At 37.3% G+C, this 24,292-nt stretch overlaps 1 protein-coding gene across 17 annotated transcripts in view; it reads right to left on the bottom strand.

Annotated features, from left to right (window-relative positions):
- Positions 1-24,292, bottom strand: part of mast4 (microtubule associated serine/threonine kinase family member 4) — a 141,201-nt gene that overhangs the window by 45,672 nt on the left and 71,237 nt on the right. For 12 of the 17 annotated variants that reach the window (XM_079870757.1, XM_079870770.1, XM_079870768.1 and 9 more), the window contains one exon: positions 14,255-14,286. In XM_079870757.1, the coding sequence (XP_079726883.1) occupies positions 14,255-14,286 (32 nt within the window). Of the gene's footprint in view, positions 1-3,366; positions 3,448-4,508; positions 4,715-14,254; positions 14,287-24,292 lie in introns of those variants that run through there. The other 5 variants (XM_079870758.1, XM_079870759.1, XM_079870761.1 and 2 more) reach the window with 2 other exon arrangements.

Here is a 24,292-nt window from a genome sequence, read left to right as displayed (position 1 = left end):
AGGACTAGTTATGATTGTTTATTTTGCCCTAAAGCGAACACCTTTTAGTTATGCCTGAGAAAGGTAGTGAAAATTACATTTTTACCAATCAGCATCCCCAGGAGGAATATTTTTCAGAAAGCATGCAAATGTTCTGTAATGTAGTCATGACCTTCTTTTCATCTAAACAGTTCCACCGTTTACTGGTCTCAGACGATTGTGTGTAAACATCAACTAATCAAACTAGTTCAAACAGCTCAATGACCCACTTCATCAGCTATCCCAAAAGAATTTCTTGATGACAAACAAGGGCAGAGTGACTGTGCCTTTCACAGTTCTGGCTTCATCATTAGGGCTTTAAATGGAGAATTCCAGAATAGGCTACAAAGTGAGCTTTGTGAAACAAAAGGAAGCTTCAACAAAACGTGACGATTGTCAGATTTGTTCCAAGAGAATGAGTATAGATTCCAGCAATCAATGGTCCTGTTCATACCTAGCCTTAGTGATCTGATTACAAGAGGGTGAGCTGGGACACATTGCAGTTTACAGGTAGCAACATGTCTGTGACCATCAGGGGCGCATTAACGCACAGGCTTCAATGGGCTGAAGCGCAGGGACCTATACTGCGCAGGAAAATAATATTTCTCAAAAAAAAAATTTGCATATATGGAAGTTTACAGCAGTGACAACCTTATTCTATTAAAAAAAAAACAAAAAAAACTCACACACCCATACATTTTCAAGACTCGCAACTGCTTTTCGGCGAAGCTCTGCTGTGTGAATGGAACCAGACTGGACAACTAGTTTTCTGTAACGTCACACAGTGCGAGAGAGCCGCTCTGCGCTGAACGCGGGTTCAGTATCTTACAAAAGTGTGGATCTAATCTGCGTGTCATCTGAGGGTTTTAGATCCAGTCACTGTGTTCCATTGGTGCTGGTCGTGTCTCAATTTTAATTTAGGGAGGTTTTAAATCTGAGGACGGAAAAACAGGAATCACAATATTGCTTGTGATAAAAAGAAAAAACCCTGCATGAGCACTGCATGTTTCCAAGAAAAAAATCATGCTGTTGCGCTTTCTATGTGCTCACATTTTCAGAGCAGTTTGCAATGCCCGAATAGCCCACATTTATGCCAAGTGATTTTTTGATCTAATGAATAATGAATAATTAGTTTAATTCATGTTTTTTATACCATCCCTGTAAACTAGAGGTGTTTCCTATGAGGAGGCAAGGAAGACAGAGCATCCTCAAAAAATTGGATGAGAAAATAAATCAACTCATTTTTCATTTTCTTTTACCAATAGGTAAAGTTGTAGCGAGAGTCCATGTGTCTCTTGCCTATTGAGTTTTAATAGACCCCCTAGACGTGCAGTGGTTAGGTGGGGGTTATTGAGAATGAATGGGGGAAAGTCACGTGAAATGAGGCAATGCCTCCATCGCGCTATGATTGGATATAATTGGTTTTGATTGGATATTATTGGTTTGTGCTTTAAATCCCACCTTTTATTTGTGTGCGTGCTCCGCGTTCATGAATCGGTCTAAATAAAAACATTATGGAGTTAATGGGAAGACTAATTAAAAAGTAATTAAACAACTTACTCACTTAGATATCACTGCTTTATGTCACGTCAAAATAAAACTTGAAATGTAATCAGCTTGGTAAAATTGAAGGTACATCTTCGTGTCTGGGTGTTTACAGAGCTTGATGACTGATGATCCAAAAAGAAGTTGACTATTGAAAAGAACAGCTGAACATTAGTTAAATATACCATATATTGTTTAAATTGAATAGATGTAAAAATGCTTTAAAAAACTAAATTGATGAGATTTATACTTGGTTTTAATAAATAGAACATTAATTACATAATTGTTACATGTTAAAATACAAAATTTAATTGTATTTGTACATTTGATTTATATGAATATAAAATAAATAAATAATAATAACAGGAATTTGCTGCCTCATTTTAGAACACCACTGCAGGCCACTGCTGTAAACTCACATTTCGTCCAGGAATGTTTTGCATTTTCTTTTCATATTATCTCCGTATAAAGCCAGTAATTATGTACTGTTACTATATAGTGTTGCTAGTGTTGTGACGCTCTTTGTTTATGTAACCGCTATCTGCTGTTCCATAAGCGCCACCAACTGGCAAAGATTGAATTTGCACATTCATCTAGATTTGACTCATATTATTACTCAGCATACACACAGTGTTGTAAATGTTAACCGCTGTATCGACAAAATACATTTGATACAAATAATTGGCAGGAAGCTAAAATATATATATTTTTTATCTGGGGTAGTGGGGCTACCGCAATGCTGTAGCTGAGGGACCTCTGGTTATCTTACGGCACCCCTGGTTACCATTGGTGATCAAAGTTCAAAGGGAGGGTCTCTGATTTTGTGAGTACGTCAGAGATAATGTCAGAGTTCCACTGCATGTTCATAAAGCACAAACTATTGCTATCAATTATATTAGGGCTGCACGATTAAATCGCAATTTCCATGTAATCGCACTTAAACCGACTTGGCTTATCACAATTTTGAAATCGCAACGGCTGCAATTATTTTTTTATGCGCAGCTTGTCATTGATGTACAGCTGTAAACTCCTGAAAGCACTGAGTTTGAGTCACTTATAACGTGCGTTTGAAAAAGCAACACGCGTCAAACATGAGAAGCATTTATGAACCTCTTGTCCAAAAAAAGACAACATTTAATAACATGTTTTACTCCAAACTCCAAATATTATATTATATTATATTATATTATATTATATTATATTATATTATATTATATTATATTATATTATATTATATATATCAATATGTTTTGTGGAAACTCTTCATGAAATGTATTCTAACCTTTTCTAACCTTGTGCTGTCAAGCCTGCAAAAACCAATCATTAGTACCATTCAAAAGGTCTTTCAAAATTTGAGAGTACGTTTCCTTTGTCTTAGTGGTAAAAAGAATTCACTGCCACAGTTCTTCATTTTTAGGATTTGAATGACCTAGTAACGGTTTCCCCAAAAATGGTGCAGAGCTCTTTCCAACAAAATGTTCAATGGCCAAAGCAGCAAATCCTATTTATCACATAAAAGAGGGTGAATGAGAGAATCACCAAAAAGACTGGAGGAAAGGGGTGACACTAAGAATGTTATATAAGCACAAGGAACAATACTATTCCCCACAGTTTTAGAAAATGAAATCCCAATCAAAGGCATTGAATGTAAAAATAATAAAACTCAAAAGAGATACATGAATGGAGACCATGTGCCGTTTCGATCGCTGAACTCCATGCTTTCATTTTCAGTGGCAGAACACAGAGCCTTGAACATATTAAGCCTCAAAACAAAATGGCTATGTGAAAGAAGCACGCGCTTACCTCCAAAAATGAAATGCGTGCAGCGGGCTGCATGGGCTGCAAGGGCTTGTGGGAGTTGGGCTCAAGCTTCGTGGAGTGAGGCTGGAAGTCAAATTGAGTTTTGTGAATGTTCATCATGAACAAGAACAGTCTCTCTCAGGATGAAGCCTTTGAAGTTGAGAGCTTATTTATATGCAGAGAGACACAAGCTTGCATGCATTAACCACAGAGCAGCGTCATGCATGACTGTTAAAGGTTTTTTCGGTAAAATGCTGCGTTGCAGGGTTACCACAACATTGGTCCATTACATTCCATTGCCTAAGAATGAAATGGTTTTGGATTGTACACTTGTTGATATACAGACTGGCCGCATGCGCACATTTAATTTAACATCGGTAAAAAAAAAAAAATCCCCACTGTTAATCTACAAGTATCATGCTTCTATCAAGCGTTACGAAGGTCCCTTCATTGAGAAACAAAACATGTTTGGCAAAATTGCTGAGCTGACATGTCCGGGAGATACGCAGGTATCTGTATCCTTAGCAACAGCAGCCATGATGCAACACCTGATCATAGCCGCAAACATGCATCTGCTACGACCCCTGTAAACAAAAACAAAGGCGCCTCATCTTATCGAAACGTCAAAGGCCAATCTAATATGACGAGATATTAACTGTTTATGTTATGTCGCTACAGTACGGTGGCGTCTTTGACCTGCTAACAGGTTGACAAACAATCAGGCCTTCTGTAGGGGCAATACAGCCACATGATTCAATAAGTGACGGAGATCAAAAACTATAAATACGCAGATAGGAGCATAGCCAAACAGAAAGGCAGCTGCTGCGCAATTCCTTCTGGCTCAAGTCTGACAAGCCGTGACTAGAAGATGATCCAATATTGATCTAGCATCATCATCCTTTATCCAAACATGAGCCTGTGCTATCAAAATCACATGCAAAGCCATCGCAAAGGGACACTAGCTGGATCTACACAAGCTAGCAAACCGATATTTACCTTTCAACACATGCTGCAGACGCTGTTACTGTGGTAATGGTGCACTGCTCAGATGTGCTGTCACCACTAAGGCGACAGACACACTGCAGATAAACAGTCTGCTGTCATCGCAGCCAGAAAAGATGTGAGAGAGAAGGGAAAATACTCACTCCAATGTCAACCCTGGAATCCTCAGTCTCTCCCGCTGGGCTTTCATGGTCGCGCTGCGCTCGTTCACTCTATTGTGTACATGATATATTCGCGTCGTCTGCCTGCCCGCACCCCCATGCGCTGACAAAGAGCCAAAGCCAGGCTCTGGTGCGGAGAAACCGGCTGAGAGCTTGTCACAGAAGAGGAGTAGATACAGGGGACCTAGTGCTCTGAGCTGTTCAACTTCCACCCGAGCTGTCAGATGTGATCATCAACTGCCTGTGGAGGGCAAGGAGGCTGGGCGACAATCCTTTCCCCCTCCCCTGTCGCTCACGCACCAGCACTAAACAGACCTACATGCCCCTCCTCCACCAAAGAAGCAGCCTTACGTCAGCAAAGCACAATCAGAGGAGTCTACATGCAGCACTTCCTATCTGCAGCAGGGCTGTTGACCATCATTCATGTTGTCTGTTTTCCCCAATTACACTGCAGCATACACTGTGTGAATGTTCTTCAATAAGATAAGCCATAAATGTCTCAAAAGGACAAGTCTTCAAAGAGAAACCAAGACATGAAGACAACTTCATTACTGTTTGCTAAGGCAAACATAATCTTTTCTCATAGTTGGGTATCTCACAGTTGCTATCTGTGAATACTAACAAATCATGTGGCTTATTCAGAAGAGGGGTGCTGTTTTTTCTAAGTAATCAGAATTATGGCTTTACCTGTCGGACGATAAAATGGGCAAATCTCACAGACAAATGGAGGAAGGACTTGAGCTATATTTAGAGAACAGGATATCACAGAGACTTGTAAGCTACAACCTACCAACTGCGTAGCAGTGGACTAAATAGTTACATAAAACTGTCAAAAATGAAAAAAAAGCTGAAATACATAAAATATAAATATTAAATGAAAACTTACGATAATTTGAAATATTGCAAATAACTGACATAAATAAACAGAAATGCCCTGGCAACCACTCAGAACATTTACAACTGCATAGTCATGATACCTTAGCATCACCACTGAAATAGCCCAGCAAAAAACTGAGAACATCCAGACAACCACATAGCAACATGCTAAAACCACTCAGAAACACCTTAAAGACTTCAGACGGGAAGTCAACCACCTAGAACACCCCAGTAACCACATATCTTGAAAACCACAACACCTTGAAAACCCTCCTCACATTATTGTGGTGGTGAGTTTCACAGGCAAGCATAATTCAAAACTAGATAAAAAGCTAAAACATTTAAGGGACACACAAAACCACACAATAGCCTAAATTTATTACAGTAGAATGCCTTGAAAAGAATCTTGCGATTATGGTACATGGAGAATTTTGCACTAATCTGTACCAGGCACCGGGTTTCACTGGGGACAAAGGTGCTTGGAGACCGTTGCTATAATGAGCTCAAGCCTTAACAAGCAATTTAATCTGAGTTCCGCTAAATACCTGCTAATGAAACTCATAAAGCCGAGAAAGACATCAGACCTGAATCCACACTTGTTAGCAACTTAGCAACATCAATATGCAGACAGTAAAATGAGTGACATATTACTCAAAGCCCTAGCAGATACATATGGAATTGCTGAAAAGATGAAGACATGGCGTAAAATTAACACTTGCTACATAATAAATGGGATGATATAAACAAAAATAAAAACATTACTAGCCAGGTATTGCAACATCATATTTAAATACATCACATTACATTGAAATGTACTTTCAAAGTATGAGGGTGCCAACAAAAGTTTGTACTTTCTGCTATATGTACTTGAGTGCAATTTTGAGCTTACTGTAACCATGGATGCTACAATCAGCATAATCCTTTCTGTTTTTGTTTTGTTTTTGTTTAATTAGAGATGCATAATACTACATTTCTCAGCCGATATAGCTGAGAATGATATCTTTGATATTCTTAAGGGGGGAATATCTCTCCCAACTAAAGCTGTAAACTATACTGGGAACTCTCTTGTTTGGTACAATACTGTAATATTAGATAATAAAATTAACAACAAAGCCCAAAATTATTATATTCAACATGCTATTTCTTTTTATATATAATAATTACACTCAAATAAAAACTGAAATGTTTGTATACAGCTCAGTTGCACATATGGTAGTTTTCAGAAACAATTGTCTTCATGCATACATATATAATTAACAGTAAATAAGCTCCTCTCTAGTGTTTTTGATAGCTAACTAACAAACTGTGAACATTGGATGATTTTCCTGAGGTAAATACATGAGACATGCGTTAACTTGGCCTAAATTCAACAAGGAAAATTCTCTTCACACACAGTATGAATTTGAGCAGTCTGACACATTTTTCCACCTCCTTTTGACTGAAAGGATATAATCGGCTCTCATCATCGGCTGTTTTTAAACAATCGGCTGATGGATGATAATGAAAATAATCGCTTTTATCGGCCAATATCAATTATTGCCTGATGCATCAGTGTATCCATAATTTAAATACATACCTAAGCTCTTAGAAGTGTGCATGCCTGGAACTACAACACATCAACAAATAACAAGATGGAGACGCAAAGGCAAAACTGATTAAACAACAAAAAGAAAGTTTTTTTTTAGGAAAAGTAAATTATTGACCACAGTTGGCAGACTCATGAAAACACACAATTGCAGATGACAGTGAACATCACATCAAAGATCAAGCAGAAGCAGCAGGGAACCGGTAAGTCGGGCGTAAGGACATAACCCAGTTAAACACCTGCTAAATTCTGCTAAATTAGGCTAAACTCAATTCATGTTAAGAAACTGGATTCGTTATTTATCTGAAGCAAACAGGCATATACCTGTCTCAAAAATAGCTTTAATCTTTTAGATTTAAATGAATGTTAAAGGCTCAAATGTGTGCATGTGTGTGAAGGGAATGAAGCAATCAGCTGAGGCCACTGGGACTGCTTCATTGGGATTTAACAGGTCACACTTCACTTATTACCCTCTATTTACATTCATTAATTGCAGTAACCCTTTCTTTTCCAAACTGCCATTAGAATGACATCTAAAGGAATTAAAAGCATCAACTTAAAATATTAATGAATACTATAAAAGTATATAAAATATTACAAAATAACACTGGCAGAAATTACGTTTCACAAGACCCTCTAAATACCTTATAATTAAATAGGTCATGTTTTGCTCAATTTTTAGCATTTAACAGCAATCATGTAATTAATTCTATTTTATTTTATATTTTAACATTTATAAAAACTACAAATAGTAGTATAAAAATACCAAAGCTTGCTGCCACAGATGCTGCTGTATAAACAGTTGACTCACCTCTCATTAACATTCAGTAAACACATCTGTAGAGCTTGACCTGAGTGTCATAACCTCCCCATCCACCACTTCACCCCACCCCACTGTTGATCGAGCCCAGTCACATGACCACTGCATTGACTCACTCCCTCTCAGAAACAAACAGACAACCGTAACAGCACATTTATCACACAATGCCTGTGCCGCCATCATAACACACAGGCCATAAATCACAAACGCAAAAGGCAGATAAAATTCATTGACATGTTTTTTTCTTCTAATTTGTTTCTGACAGGTTTTGACACATTGAAGATCTATCATATACATCCAACCACGAGAGTGTAACTGACGCAAAGCAGGAGCGTGCATTGTCAGAGACATTGCACTAGCACTCAGTTATTTTCTAATATGAATAGATGTTTTGAAAACAACAGTAAAAATAGAGGATGCAAGTGCTGGAGTGGGGAAAAGTGCGACAAGCCTAAACTATGTTGAAACAGGATATGACAACAAGCAAATGGACCAAATAATACTGATCAAGTCCTGCACAAATTTTCATCCAATCAAACGCTCTCTAGAATGAGAATAGCACACCTCCCAATAGCACTTAAAACAAATAAGCAAATAGAAATTTATGAGGGGTTCATGATTCTAACTATACACATACATATACACATACATAAATACATTTATACACACATACACACACACATATATATAATATACCACCTGTGCAATAAGTCCATTCGTGAGATTTCCTCACTACTAAATATTCCACGGTCAACTGTAAGTGGTACTATAACAAAGTGGAAGCAATTGGGAACACCAGCAACTCAGGTAGGCCACAAAAATCACAGAGTGGGGTCAGCGCATGCTGAGGCGCATAGTGCGCAGAAGTCGTCAACTTTCTGCAGAGTCAACACAGACCTCCAAACTTCGTGGGGCCTTCAGATTAGCTCACAAACAGAGCGTAGAGAGCTTCATGGAATGGGTTTCCATGGCCGAGCAGCTGCATCCATGCCTTACATCACCAAGTGCAATGCAAATCGTCGGATGCAGTGGTATAAAGCATGCCTGGACTCTAGAGCAGTGGAGACGTGTTCTCTGGAGTGACAAATCACACTTCTCTGTCTGGCAATTCGATGGACAAGTCTGGGTTTGGTGGTTGCCAGGAGAACGGTACTTGCCTGACAGTCTGCATTGTGCCAAGTGTAAAGTTTGGTGAAATGTAAGCACGCTTCATGCATTGTCGTCACTGTAATATTTCACTGTACCAGGTGGAACATAAAGCACTTGTATGGTAAATAATTAGCCAAGATTAAATGTTATAATATTACTATTGTTATTTTATTTAATTATTTTATCTTCATTTACAAGTAAAAACTTACTGAACAATCTTGCGCACCGCCTCTTTGCGCCACCTGGTGGTGATTTCGCAAACGAGTGTAACATGTGACTAGGTTGTATTTAACGGCGCATTCTCGGTGGTAATAGGCATTTTGGTTGACCACCTACTTTATAGGCCGTGGGACATTGGTAGGCACCTTAAGCACATAACGAAATGAAGATGTACTCATTGAGCAGGTAACAACATACAAGTATTTAGGTATACAATTGGATTGTCAGTGATGGTGGATGTGATGTGGGTTTTCTTCTGTTTTTATGTGAATGTGAGGAAAGTTATGGGGGGTACTGTGTGTGGTTGTTGGATGTTAATTGAAATTCTGGATGGGATAATTATGAGCATGTTTTGTGTAGGTTAACTGTGTGTTGGGTGTGTGTTATACGCAATGTGTCGCCATTGTTCTCTCGAATGCCCAAGACGAATTTCTCCAATAGGAGACAATAAAGGCTTATCTTATCTTATAACACGGTCTCGGATGCAAGAATGCTTTCACCATTCCTGTCTTTCACCAATCTTAGCACGACAGAGCAACCGACAGCTCTGGAGTGAAGTATGGTTTCAACAACCTCATCACAAGAGTCCATGAATTGGGCCGCCTCAGAGGACAAACCCACAGCTTCCACAACTCTGGTCAGGGATGAAGGATTAAGCCCCTTGCCTGAGACAGTAGGTACTTCCTCATCGTAATCTCCCAAGGGAAGCCATTGAGAAGGGACATAAGGTCAGAGAACCACACTCGGGCCAATCAGAACGGGCTACTAGCAACAGACGGGCCTTCTTTTTGAAGCGTTTTATTTGAGGAGCTGATTAATGGCCGGGGCTACTCCTGGCCAGCAGCCCCCAAGACCTGAGCCCGGTGAGGGAGGTAGCGATGGAACGTTGAGCTCGTGAGGGCTGGAATGCTGAGGGAGGTAGCGCTGGAACGCTGCCGCTTGCTTTTTAGCCTCCTGAAACCTCTCGATGACAGTGCAAATGTAGTCTCTGAAGAGGCCAGAAGACGAAAGCAGAACATCCAGCAAAAAAATGTGTCTCGGTCTTTTAATTCAGACAAATTTAGGCAAAGATGCCTCTCCGTAGCTGTCATAGAACAACCAATGGCTGTGGCCATCTCCTTGGTGGCCCGACACAACTCTTTAACTGTGTCCAGTTCGTCAAGGTCTCAATACAGGTTGCCCTGGTACATTGTACTCGCTTTACCCACCAAGGCCAAGTTGTTCTGGATCTCTCTCTCTCTCTCTCTCTCTCTCTCTCTCTCTCTCTCTCTCTCTCTCTCTCTCTCTCTCTCTCTCTCTCTCTCTCTCTCTCTCTCTCTCTCTCTCTCTCTCTCTCTCTCTCTCTCTCTCTCTCTCTCCCTCTCCCTCTCCCTCTCCCTCTCCCTCTCCCTCTCCCTCTCCCTCCCCCTCTCCCTCCCCAGGTCAACTGACACCAGACACAGTCATCAGGATCACTATTAAAAAAAACTGCCAACTGTCATGATTTCTAAATATAGAAAATCAAACCTCTGACCCATTACAAACACAGTCAAAACAGACACCAACACCAAATACCTGTTTAATCATATTACAGCCAGACGCTACATGGACCATTATCATCTCGACTCCAAACGTTACTGATAAAAGTATAAAACAGTTTGAAATGCATAATGAACAGGTTCAGGAGATATGTAAGGGCTTAATTCTAGTGTCTATATGCCTTACCATGGGTCTGATCTATAATCAGGGCTGTCAAGGCTAATACTAGGGTTATCAATCAATCTTAATGGAATTAATTACGTGATATTTGATTAATTGATTTTTTTTTTTTTTTAAATATTAACTAAATTACAGTGTTTGATGAATACCTTTAATAAATACCTATATTTGAAGTGCTCTGAGGTGCACAAACATTTAACTACAATGGGCCAAAAAAAAAAAAAAAAAAAACCTTGATTGAGGGGCATGGAACAAAATTAATGTTGCACTATATTATATTAACTATATTACATTAAATATATTTGGGCATCTCTGATATAAACCATTTAGAAGGAAAATATGCCCTTAAAGACTAGAAAGAATATATGCCCTTTTAACTATGCTATGCTTTAGCGATGCTCAAACCAGGATTTTTGCAGCCGATAGAATAATACAGATTTTTTGTACTCATGATTGGCCGACACTGATCCCAATCATCCAAGCTTTATGTAAGTGATATGCAAGCTCTCTGTTGATGGTCACTGTTAACCCCTTACACCCTGGAGGCATTTTTATTGATTCCATGTGATTTCAAGTGGCAAACTAAAAAGTAATGGCAAGTACAAATACATACAAAATTTTGATCATGTTTGGAGGTTCTTGGTTAGGGGGGTTGGGGTGGTCCCCCTGGGTTGAAATCACGTAGGGGTATGAAATGTAGGCGGTCAGAGTACCGGCAACAAGTGAGAAGGGCCGGTACGCAAGACAAAATGAGGATACACTACAGATTAAAATATAGAAGTGTGTACTGGCCCACTTCGAGCATTGGTAATATAATCTGTGTGTTTACAGACATCAGAGAATGCTGTGAGAGAAGATACAGTAACATGACGTTTAAAAGGAATGCAAGGGTTGATGGTCCTGGGTGAACACTTATCAAGCTGTGTTTATGTTTCTAAATATAATGAATACATTATTTAATAATTTGTGAGGAAATATTTTAAACCAATGGCATGTTGACAACACTTACACAAAATAAATCAATCACCAGTAAGATACCTTGAATTTCCTAACTGTTTCTCCTGGACATAATGAGATTAAATGAAGATCAAATTTAGATTTTTGCCGCTCAGATACCAAAGTCTCAATCAAAATGCTCAAATATTCTTTATCACATTAGTTTTAATCCTATTTCTAGTCTTTTTTTTGTTTTTTGTTTTTTGTTATTATTATTATTTATTTATTTTTATTTTTTTACGTTTATACATTTATTTTGTTTCTCCTAAAAGTTCTAAGAAAGTTTAGTAGAAACATCACAGACAAATTTGATTTTCTAGGAAATGCTGACAAAACAATGTGTACACTGTAGGAGCTTTGAAATGATTATATATATTTTTTTTTTTAATTTAACAGTTAAACCCATGTGAACAGCTAAATGATGGACAGTAGGCAGGTAATAATGGCGCAGATTCAATCTTATAATTATTATAAACACATAATTATTGCAATCTTAGATTATTATAAAACTTCTTGTGTTTGAAACTCCAAAACAATGGCTGGGATGTAAATGTATTTGTGAACTGTCAGTAATAAAGGTTTGTTCTGTTACCCAAGAATTCCTCAGATCATAGTAACATAGTTTGTTACAACACTTATTGATGGATCAATTCCCATCTAAGCCAGACATCATCCACAGGAAGTGAAGGTTTCATTAATCAATGTAAGAGATGAAAACACATTCTATAAAGAGACTTGAGTAAACAAGGCTTTAGATCACATTAAAAAACCCTTCAAAAAAAGAAAAATTTTGAGTCAAGTTTGCCTTTGAGTCTTTTAAAACCTGTATGACTATTTCTTCTGTGGAACAATGTAGAAGTTTTTTCAGTGTTTTTTGTCAATTCAATGAAAATCTAAAACAACAATGGATCCCACTGACTTTTATTACATGAAAAAAATATATTTATATTCTATTGACATCAGAATATCTTCTTTCCTGCTCCAAATAAGAAGAAACAAATCATATAGGTCTAGAATGACATGAGTAAATGACATATAAATGACCATTTTTTGAGGACCTAATGCAGATGACAGTTAAAGATCTGACTTTTCAAAATTCTGGTCACCGTCAAATTTCAAGACTAGGTGAAATGGAAGAAACCTGTGTGATGGTCTATGCAAGAGATTGCCTGGAAGCCTTGAACTCAAACAAAACTCATTGGTATCTGCAGGTATGCCATTACCCAACATCTAGAAGTTTTAATGGTATGAATTCCATCATTTTAATCAGTTTTACAAATGATCTTTTTGCCTTTAAAGAAATAGTTCACTCAAAAATGAAAATGTCCTAAATATTTACTCACCCCAAGGTCCTCCAAGACGTATATGACTTTCTTTGCTCAGCTGAAGAGAAATTAAGGTTTTGGAGGAAAGCATTCTCTCTCCATCTAACGTGTATAACGTCTTGTGAACGCGCTTCACAAAGCTGGACCAAGGCAAGCATTTGTAGTTAAGAAAGTATATATTTTTTATTTTATTCTGAAAATGACTGATCTTTCGCTAAAGAAGACTCTTATTTGTCGACTGGGGTCATGTGGAGCCCTTTGAAGCTGCCTAAATATGGATTTTGAACCGTCAAAAATGGTCTACATTGGAAAATCCTGAAATGTTCTCCTCTACAACCTTAATTTTCTCTTTGGCTGAGGAAAGAACGTCATATATATCTTGGATTGCCTTGGGGTGAGTAAATAATCAGGAAATTAACATTTTTGGGTGAACTATTCCTTTCATAAAAAGACAGTAGATCAGTAACAGAACACAAAAGAGGAGGAGGGTATTGTTGGGTGCATAACGTTATAGCATTAACCGCCAGGTAACAACTGCATGATTTCTAAACAAGGTTTTATGTCACATTATTTATATGCAAATGAGCAAGTCCAAAAATAAATATTTAAATAAATAAATAAAACCATACATACATATGAAGAATGCAAGCCATGCTTTAAAAAAAGCTAATCTTTTTATGTGGATGAAGACAACAGAAAAATTGTTTACTCGTCAACTTGCATATAACCTCGACATGGGAAGTAATTGGGAGGGTAATTTACATGAACTGAAATTGAGCTAACCAGGCACTTTTCAAATTTCGTCTCTCAAAACCTTCAAAGCAGGAAAATAAACAGCAAAAAGAATAAGAATAAACTAATTTGGCCAAAAGAATGAGATGCATTTATTCTTTTAATAATAAAATCTGGTAATTCACGGTTTAAAAGTGTGCCTACCCTGACTACTGTCTGTAGAGGATGAAAATCTATAAATGTTTTGCTGTTGATGTAGGTTTATATCTAGACTCTCTTGTGTATTGGTGACTATTAAATTAAAGACAATCAAAGTAGGTTTACTCACAAACTTCCTCGTCTGGGAAGGCTGAGCTCTTTCTGTAAGAAAGCACAAAGAAAGAACAAAGTTCATTTCCATGACAGAATAATAATAAAATAATAATAATAATAATAATAATGTAAAGAAACATTTAATGCTTAATGGTAATGTGTTTTTAATGTTAAAATCATTTCTTCTGTCCCTGTTGGATGTGCAGCTTGGGCACCATGACAGCCAATTATGAGCAGTCTTTGCTTAGTCATTCATCATCAGTGGATGCTAACAGGTGTCCCAGATTTCAACAGTAACCCAAGTGGAGCTAGCGGTGACCCAGTTTTCAATCTCTCCAGATCCATTCATTTCCAAAGAAAACATGAATATTTAACCTCTACCATTCACGCAGCCCTGTGTGACAACACAAACATTTGGAATAGTTCTGAATACACCACCATTCAAAGGTTTGAAGTCAATAAGGTAAAGTTGTGGTTCCGGAAAGATGTCTCTTATGCTCAACAAGGCTGCATTTTTTTGATAAAAAAAATAAATAAATAATAAAAATAATAATAATAAAAAAAAGAAAAAATAGTGTCAGAAAAAATATAATTGTGAGGCATGATTACAATTTAAAATAACTATATATATATATATATATATATAACATTTATATGTAACATTTTATAATGTATTTACTGTCACTTTTGATCAGTTTAATGCATCCTTGTTGAATAAAAAGATTCATCTCTTTTACAAACGTTTGAGCAGTAGTGGATATCTGATCAAAACAGGAATGAATTTGGTCTATTTTACTGTGGAAACATAAACTTGCTGAGTCATAGCAGCAGATACATTAAAATAAATAATCAATTTTAGATTCCGTGTTTATTCCTTCAAACCTCAGGTGAAGTTATAAAATGACTTTCAACCTTATTTGCCCAAAAATATATTCCTAAGCCAAATTGGATTGTCAGCAAATCTGTAATGATGGTTAAACTGGTGTAAATTAATACAATTTACAACAATACCATTTGATCATTTGAAGTTATCACTATTCAGTAAACACATGCAATAGTCACAGGAGGCCACAAGAGGGCATTTGAGCTGATACATTAATAGATCCAATTTGAGACCTTTGACTTTTATAGGAGGGATGAAGAGCTAAAGTATTATGGTATTCTGGGCTCTAATATACTCTAATATGTGTATAATTACATACATATACCCTGTGATATTACCATTACAGGGTAATGAATTCAATACAATAAAAGGTCTACACGTCTGTATATTAAAATAAAAGAGAAAATGAAAAGACAGTAGTTACAGTCAACAGCATTAACAAAAAAAGTGTCTTGTGGGTAAATCCAGTAACTTTCATACAGTGATTAAAATTATATTTTTAATCAGTAATTTGTAATTTATACTGAAATACATTTTTAACATCTCCGTTCCTGCATCACTCTCATTAACAGAAAACGATTAAGTGTTCAACATATAATTGAGCTGGACCACAGTTTCCAAAAATGGGATGTCATATTTCCAGCAGCAGCTAGTTCTGAACTTCTGATGTGCGACTGTGACTTCAAGCTCTGCCGTATGGTGCAACGGCACCCTGCGATATCGTAGCCTCACACTATTCAAAAATAATGATTGAAAAGCAGCGCTGGAGCTGCTGCAGAGCACAGCAGGGAACAGCAGTGAAATGGTGCGACTCTAGCAGGGTTTAACCATGAATTCAACGCTGGCAGGCTCACCCACGGCTGAACATGAATATATGCATTACCATTCACTCTCAAATCTACAAGGAGAGATGTGCCGGTGGAAAGTCGAGAATGATTGAATTATATTTCCATCGTTTCAATGGTTAAAGCAGTCTGTATTATGAACATTGTGGAAAAGATCCATAGTGCATAAGATGCAAAGCAAGATTTTATGGGAAAACAGCAATCCAGTTCAAACTGCAAATTTGAAAATGTCTGAAAATGTATATCTTGAAAAATGTCACGAACGCCAACTTGAAAAATCAGTACCAATAAAATAATTTACTGAATTCATTGGCTGAGTTTAGGAGAATGTTGTTTTGGGAATACCATAACAGGATGAAACACACCAATTGCCCTATGTACGCGGTACAAGAATGCATGATGTTTTTTGCTAGAAATGCAGGTTAGATTATGTATAGGTAAGCATTAGGGCTTGGGGATGCATGTCAAATATTTACATTATACTTGGTATTTTAAGATACTTCCTATACATATCTAAATATTAATTAATATTGTGCATTTTATTTTAAAATTATACACTAATGGTCAAAACTTGGGGGTTGGTAAGATTTTTTTTAATGTTTTTGATCAATTGAATTTGTTTTAACCCAAAAGCTAAGTAGCTTCTTAAGTTTGATGATTAATCTGCTATGTCATGTTTATGACATATTTATGACGGGTTATGTTGTCTTGGTAATGTCAAGTTGTATTGACAAAGACACTGACAGGTTATGATGTATTGGTTTATGTCAAGTTGTCACAAAGACATCTCGAACAATGTCATCTTTGCATTAAAAAATGACATAATTGAACGAATGACACTTAATGACAATTGTCATTAACATGCATAAGACCTCCTTCATATTCATGACATGTGTCATTATTACTTTACTGCTTCATTCATTACACATGATCCTTCAGAAAACATTCTAATACGCTGATTTGGTTCACCAGAAACATTTATTATCAATGTTAAAAACTGTTGTGCTACTCAATTTTGTTGGAACCCATCATATAATTTAAGATTCTTTGATGAATCTTCTTATGTCTACTAGGGGTGTAACGGTTCTCGATAAAAAAATAGAACCGTACCGTTCACCACCCAAGGTTCGGTTCACACTTGCACCGCGGTTAATCACAAATCTGACGACCCATCTATAAAATGGGTCATATTTGGAGTTTCAGTGTGAGGGCGTTTGGGATCAAATTCCCGCCAAATATATAGCGGTCACGTATCAAAAAATAATAAGCGTGAATCAAAAATTTAAAAACACATGTAAAAATATACTGCACAAACTGAAAAAAATAATGCAAAATGATCAGAATAGCAAACAACGTGGTCACGGATCAAAATATGATAAGCGTGAATCAAGAAATAGCAAGCATGAATAAAAACTTTAAACGCATTAAAAGTTATTTTGCACAAAACTTAAACTTATGGTCATGCTTTCTTAAAAAGCATGTTTTCCTTGGTTATATTACTCTGTGCTTTGTGCTCTCTTGCATTTTCTGCTCATATTTTACTCTTTTGTACGCTTGTGCTGTTTTTCTCTTCGCTCGTCTTTCTATGTTCTGCGCTTGCTTTCCCAAATGTTGCAGTTCCAGTTTCATGTAAATTAGGGCGGGCTTAAGTGTCACCATTGGTCCACTAGTTCTAGATTGACAGCTACTCCTCTAGCCAATCAATCGAAGAGGGGGGTTGATGTCACAGCAATGTGACTGGCTACTGATGCTTATGTGATCAAGAGTACAAGCTGTTTATGTTTGTACAATTTCTTCAATTCCATTATAATATACTAAAATGTTATTTTTTCTAATACTTTTATATACTGTTCAATTTCTTATTTGCGCTTTGTTATGTGCATTTATTAAATTAATTATTTTCGCTTGGCATACCAGCGTGATTACGTCACCGCACACTTCAGTAGGTGGTGCGCGCCCGTGATGCACTTCATTCTGAGTAAATATAACAACAAAGAAGCACTGCTGCGCTCTCTTTTATTTCATTTTTCTTTAATCCTAATACTCCTTTTCAGGAGTGCTACACTTACTTATACAGGGGAAGACGGCAGTTCAATTTAACTTTACAAAGACTTTCAAGCAGTAAAGCTATCTGAACTCTGGACATAAATAATTAAATTGATCTTTTTTGAGATACATGAGAATGTTAATGTGCACACTGGTAATTGGTGTTAAACAATATTACTTGGCTCATGATGTTAATATGCTAAGGCTGTTGTAAGTGAAACATCCTGCAATTATGAAACGCTACAATTCGTTGCAAAAACTAAGTTAAAAACGGCCATTGTCTGAAGACTTTAGGACTTTGACCTGTCACCGCTACACATTGCCTACCTTTTTTATTAACTATGCCAAATTTGACAAAAGATTATTGAAAATGATTGTTACAGAGAAGATATACAGAAACAAGTTGAATTTAATACAGTGATTTATTACAAACTTATTGTGTTTACTTACATAGCTACATAATTGCATATTACTTTAGGATTAATATTTTAAATACAGCTTCAAATTTGAATACAGCAACATCTCCATCAGGGATATGTAATGTTGTTTCTAGAGTGCCGCTGTCCTGCAGAGTTTAGCGTTAACTCCGATTAACAACCTCACCTGTCTGTAGTATTAATTATCCTAAAGACGATGATTAGCTGGTTCAGGTGTGTTTGATTAGGGTTGGAGGAGCTAAACTCTGCACCCAGGACCGACATTACCCATCCTTGTTATTGATTAAATAACAGTAGGTGGTGGCAAGTTACTATTGCCAGGTATACGTAGGCCTATATACCGGCAACAGGTTGAGTTGCAGGCACACATGCACTTTAAAGGTGTCCTGCCACGGAAAGATTTTTGCCAACTGAGTTGATGGTCGTCTTCCCCTGTATAAGTAAGCATCAGCAGCCATGAGTCGCATTGCTCTGACATCAACCCCCCTCTTCGATTGATTGGCTAGAGGAGTAGCTGTCAATCTAGAACTAGTGGACCAATGGTGACACTTAAGCCCGCCATAATTTACATGAAACTCGAACTGCAACATTTGGGAAAGCAAGTGCAGAACATAGAAAGAAGAGCGAAGAGAAAAACAGCACAAGCGTACAAAAGAGTAAAATATGAGCAGAAAATGCAAGAGAGCACAAAACACAGAGTAATATAACCAAGGAAAACATGCTTTTTAAGAAAGCATGACCATAAGTTTAAGTTTTGTGCAAAATAACTTTTAATGTGTTTAAAGTTTTTATTCATGCTTGTTATTTCTTGATTCACGCTTATCATATTTTGATCCGTGACCACGTTGTTTGCTATTCTGATCATTTTGCATTTTTTTTTTTTTTCAGTTTGTGCAGTATATTTTTACATGTGTTTTTAAATTTTTGATTCACGCTTATTCATTTTTTTGATACGTGACCGCTATATATTTGGCGGGAATTTGATCCCATAAGGGCGCCCTCTGGCTTTCAGATGGAGCAGCTTTTACTACTGATCACAGAGTCGTAATGCACTGACAAGCTGCGCATAAAATAATTGCAGCCTTTGCCAAATCGCATGTGGTTTCATTACGATTAATCGTGCATCAAGCATTGGATGTCCCTGAATTTCCTTAAATTAAATAATAAAAAAACTAGATATTGGTGATGGGCTCTGCTGACTCAATCAAAAGGATGGACCTGTCCTTTGATATTGATGGAGTTCATGTTAAGCCTTCGTCATCTATTCGTAACCTTGGTGTCTTAATCGACTCAACTCTATCTTTTGGCTCCCATATTTATTCTCTTGTTAAAAACTTCGATCTTCTCTCACTCTAGCTGATGCTGAAACCTTAATTCATGCATTAATCAAAACACGTCTGGATTATTGCAATGTTCTATTTCTTGGTCTGCCCAAAAAAAAAAAACGTATTGCAAGATTACAGAATGTTCAAAACTCAGCAGCAAGAGTTCTCTCCTCCACCAGGCGTTCTGCTCACATTACTCCTCTGCTTCATGACCTTCACTGGCTACCCGTGGCATCACGTATTCACTATAAGGTACTACTTCTAACGTTTAAGGCATTAAATGGTCTTGCACCTCCATATCTGTCTGATCTACTTTACTCTTACCGCCCTTAGATCAGCTGAACTTGGTTTATTGTCCATCCATCGTTTCCGGTTGGCTACAGTAGATAGAAGGTAATTTAGTGTCAATGCTCCTGAATTATGGAATTCACTACCCCTTACACTTCGTAATATCTCATCTGTGGTTGCATTCAAGACTCAGCTAAAAACATATCTATTTAACATGTATTTTGGATAATGTGACTATATGTGTCCTTATGTGATTGTAATGTATGTGTGGGTGTGTAAATGTATTGTACTGTACAAATGTAAAGCGACCTTGAGCTACGGAAAGGCGCTATATAAATAAAACTTCTTCTTCTAGTAAACATGCTATTTTTACATGAACATGAACACGAACACATCTACTAGTTTAGCTTTTCCCAAACTATATTGCTATACTGAGATGAGTAAAAATCGACTGAAATATGTTGAAATAAAATATCTTTGTATAAGCAACGTATTAAACTGCAAATTAACATTTATATGCAAAATATTAATATATCATAAAAACGATATGTTACAGACGAAATATGAATGTTAGACAAGATTCCGTTGACTTGGATAGATTATAAAGTTTTTACTGTAAAATAGACTACTGCCATATCAAAAAAGCTTTTGTTTGCCAATTTCTGCTCATATGTTAAATATTTAGTATGGGATGTTTTGTCAAAAATAAAGTAGGTATATTGAATTATCAACAAAGCTGTTATTATAGTGTTTGTTCCTATGTATATTCAAACTAATGAATCCTTAACTTTGCAATCCGTATGATAAAATGTATGCTTTTGCAATCCGTATGATAAAATGTATGCTTTTTACAAAGAAAGATTACACTTTAAATATTGTTAAATTGTAATTGTTGTTGATTTACATTTTTTTTTATTTTTTTTTTTTATAAAATAGCACAACATATATTATTTACAAGGTAGATGTAAACAAAATCTTAATAGGTCAATATAAGCTTCTCATTAAATTATGTATTATTGTGTTTTATTAGTGACAGATTTGCAGAGAGGATAAATATTCCAAAACTTTCTGAAAATACAGTATAATTAACTGCACAATTACTACAGATGTTTACCTTTGATATTATACAATTTGCATGCATACAAAATTTTTTTCAAGATGTTTCCAACTCTAACTTTGAACCAATTCTGTAGAATGACCCATATAGCCTATTTTAACAGGATTTGTTTCCAGGTATGACTGTGTACTCAAAATGTGCTTTTGACTTTGATTTATATCTGAATTACATTGTTAACTATATTCTAAATAAATTAAAAGCAATATATATATTTGCAATATATTAAAATTAAAAACAATATATATATCGCAACATTCTCATTTTTCACTAGATATTTTCCTCTACATCTCATTAGCAATTTCGGAGCGAATCACAGTGACGTGACAACTGTCAGATTCAAACTGTGCTTTCGCGCTATGGCTGGCGCTGAGCCAAAGACCAACGCGCTCAGCGCTTGTCATATATCACAACTATTCAGTGTTTTTAACCACATAATGTTTATTTTAAGTTTCAGACATTTAAATACATATAATTTATAGCAAAACAATACAATTATAGTTTGCAAAATACACAATGGTGTCTATGGAAGCAGCAATAACAATCCATTCAAATATATTTGCCGACGTGTTTTATTCATATCAGATACACAGTGTAAGTGACTATAAAGTTTACTCTATTCTTCTCCCAGTTCACCGGCACTTGCTTTCATGTATTTCAGGAGAAACTGATGAATTCACGTGCTTTAATTAATCCAACAGACAGGAATCTCTGAACTGCGCCCCAAACAAACATGGCGGAGCCCATCTCCTGTTATAGATCAAGATCATTTATAAAGGTTTTTAAACGACAAAAACTCACTTCCACGTATTTGAGAATCGGAATAGAAGATAGTTGATGACGGTAAGCAAGTTTGTTAATATTTAGAAATAAAAGCGCTACAACTGTCATACAGTGCTTTTTTGGCGGTGGTGAATTACGTGGCAAGCATGACGAGTCACCATGGAAACATGGGGGGGGGGGGGTAATTGCGATGCCGGCTCAACATCGTGATGTTTATATATATTTATTTCATTTTTTTTTCACATTCTTTCTTGTGGTTCCCTCTCAGTGATATACCTGACTGAAAAACTCACTATGCGGCTCATTACGCTGGTCATTGTCTTCTCAGTTGTGAATCACAGCATTATTCATGACCATTCACGCCACCACACATATTGCCTTTCTAAACTAAAAGTGTCTTACAAAATTTAAATCAATGTATTGTTTTATGTGAATGAGTTGGCAGGGTGATATTCACATCACTTTGAACCAAAAACTCTAGGTGACAACATCCATTAGTCAAAAGTCTTGTGCACACATTTAGTATGTGTTTTGTGGCCTTATTTCAGAAACTTTAATTTTTATTTTTTTCAATAACCATGCATAAAACATTATTCTCTCAAAAATCCAAACATGTACATACATGTTGCTTACATATTATGGTAGCCCTGTTTTTGCTGAATAGAGCGTAATGGCACATTTGCCATTAATATGTTTATAAGCAACTGAAAAAAAACACAAATGTCAGGGCATGTCAAAACATCTCAAGGACCCCAAAAACACCTTAGACCACTAAGGGTTAAAAGACTCCATAATTTTAGTGCATAGAGATAAGTGTAAGAGATCGGTAGAAACTATAAAAGGTCTACTTTTATTTATTTTCCTCACAATAACAACAAAACTGTGCTTTCTAAAATAAAATAAAAACAAACAGTGTGCGCTTTCTGCCGTCTCGGTCTCTGCGAACTTCATTCTGAAACATTTCACAAAAATTAACCAAAACTCAGCGAATGCCTGCCACACAGACATAAGAGATATGTCTTTGGAAAGCTTGAAGTGTTCACTTTTAACCCTCTGGGGTCGACAAACAGACTATGCTCCTGTAATGAGTACAGTTTGGGAACAGTAAAAAAACACCTCAGCAACATTAGCACATAATCAGTACACTCTACAACATGAACACACAAGACTTGCAACAGGGGAGGGGAGTGGGGGATGGAGGTAACCCAGCACAGGCAAGCAGCTATCCGGTCCTGCAGTCATTTCTCGGCGCTGGTCAGACCCGCCTGTCAGACTGGGGGTACAAAGTGTCGAAGGCGAGGGATGGGGGAGGGTGATTGCATGTCTGTATATATGTAAGAGTTTGTGTATGTGTAGGCCTGGAGAGTCGCTACGCCTGGCATCATAATCTAGGTGCCTCAAGTCCGCAGGATGTCATAGCGATACACAGCAGTTGCCATGGAGTCAACCTTGATCAGGTCCCAGACAGAGTCAACAATCAACAGGTGTCAGTGGGGAGTGGGGGAAGGAACGCAAGAGCGTCTCAATGCAGTGCTCTTCCGGGGTAGATGTTGTTCCAACAGCAGCCTCAGCCAAGGCCAGTGCTGGTAGAGGGGGGCCGAAAGCAGATAAGATAGGGATTGTTTGGTCTTGGGACGAGTAGCCGCATTCCAATTTACACAGCTCCTGGTCCATTTGGGTCTCCGAAACGATCCATTTGCCTTTGCAAAGCTGTGAGCTTCTCCATGATGTTATCCATATTGTGGTTCATAGACACAGTCTGAGTGCTGACAGCTCTGCCCACTGCTTCAATCATGACGGGCAGCCTTGTGGGGCTTTGGACAGCTGTCACCGTCTTATTAATTCCTCGATAAACCAGGGCAATGCCTAATCCAATCAGCAGAAGACCTGTTATCATGGTTCCGAATAGGTAGATATCTTCAATGTCCTCCACGGAAAGAGCCGCCAGACACACGATCCGCCACCTCTCCCACGCATCCATCGTGTAGCCAGCTGCGAACGTTCCGGCAGGGCAGTCAGGTTCCCCGAACCCAAGCTTCTCGTCGAGAAGATGGTGTCAATTGCGTTGAGAGACCAGTTGATCAAATCCATAATTTCTTAGTTTGGAGAGCAGTGCGGAGAGAGTCTCTCAAAGTACAAGACAGTAGACTAGACGAGACGAGAGGAGCAAAGCAGGGGAGGTAAGGGAGAGGAGGGGAAGAAAATGCGACCGCCTTCGTTGAAAGCCAAACGAGAAGAGGTGTGTACTTTTAAATGATCGGATTCAAACTGAAAACAAATATTCTCTGTTTAAGTAATTTGTATAAAACCAACAAGATGTCCAGCTTCTCAAA

This window comes from Squalius cephalus (assembly GCF_949319135.1).
Source record: "Squalius cephalus genome assembly, chromosome: 5".
NCBI lineage: Eukaryota > Metazoa > Chordata > Actinopteri > Cypriniformes > Leuciscidae > Squalius > Squalius cephalus.
The sequence above is the reverse complement of the archived record's forward strand: the minus strand, read 5'-3'. Positions and strand labels throughout refer to the sequence as shown.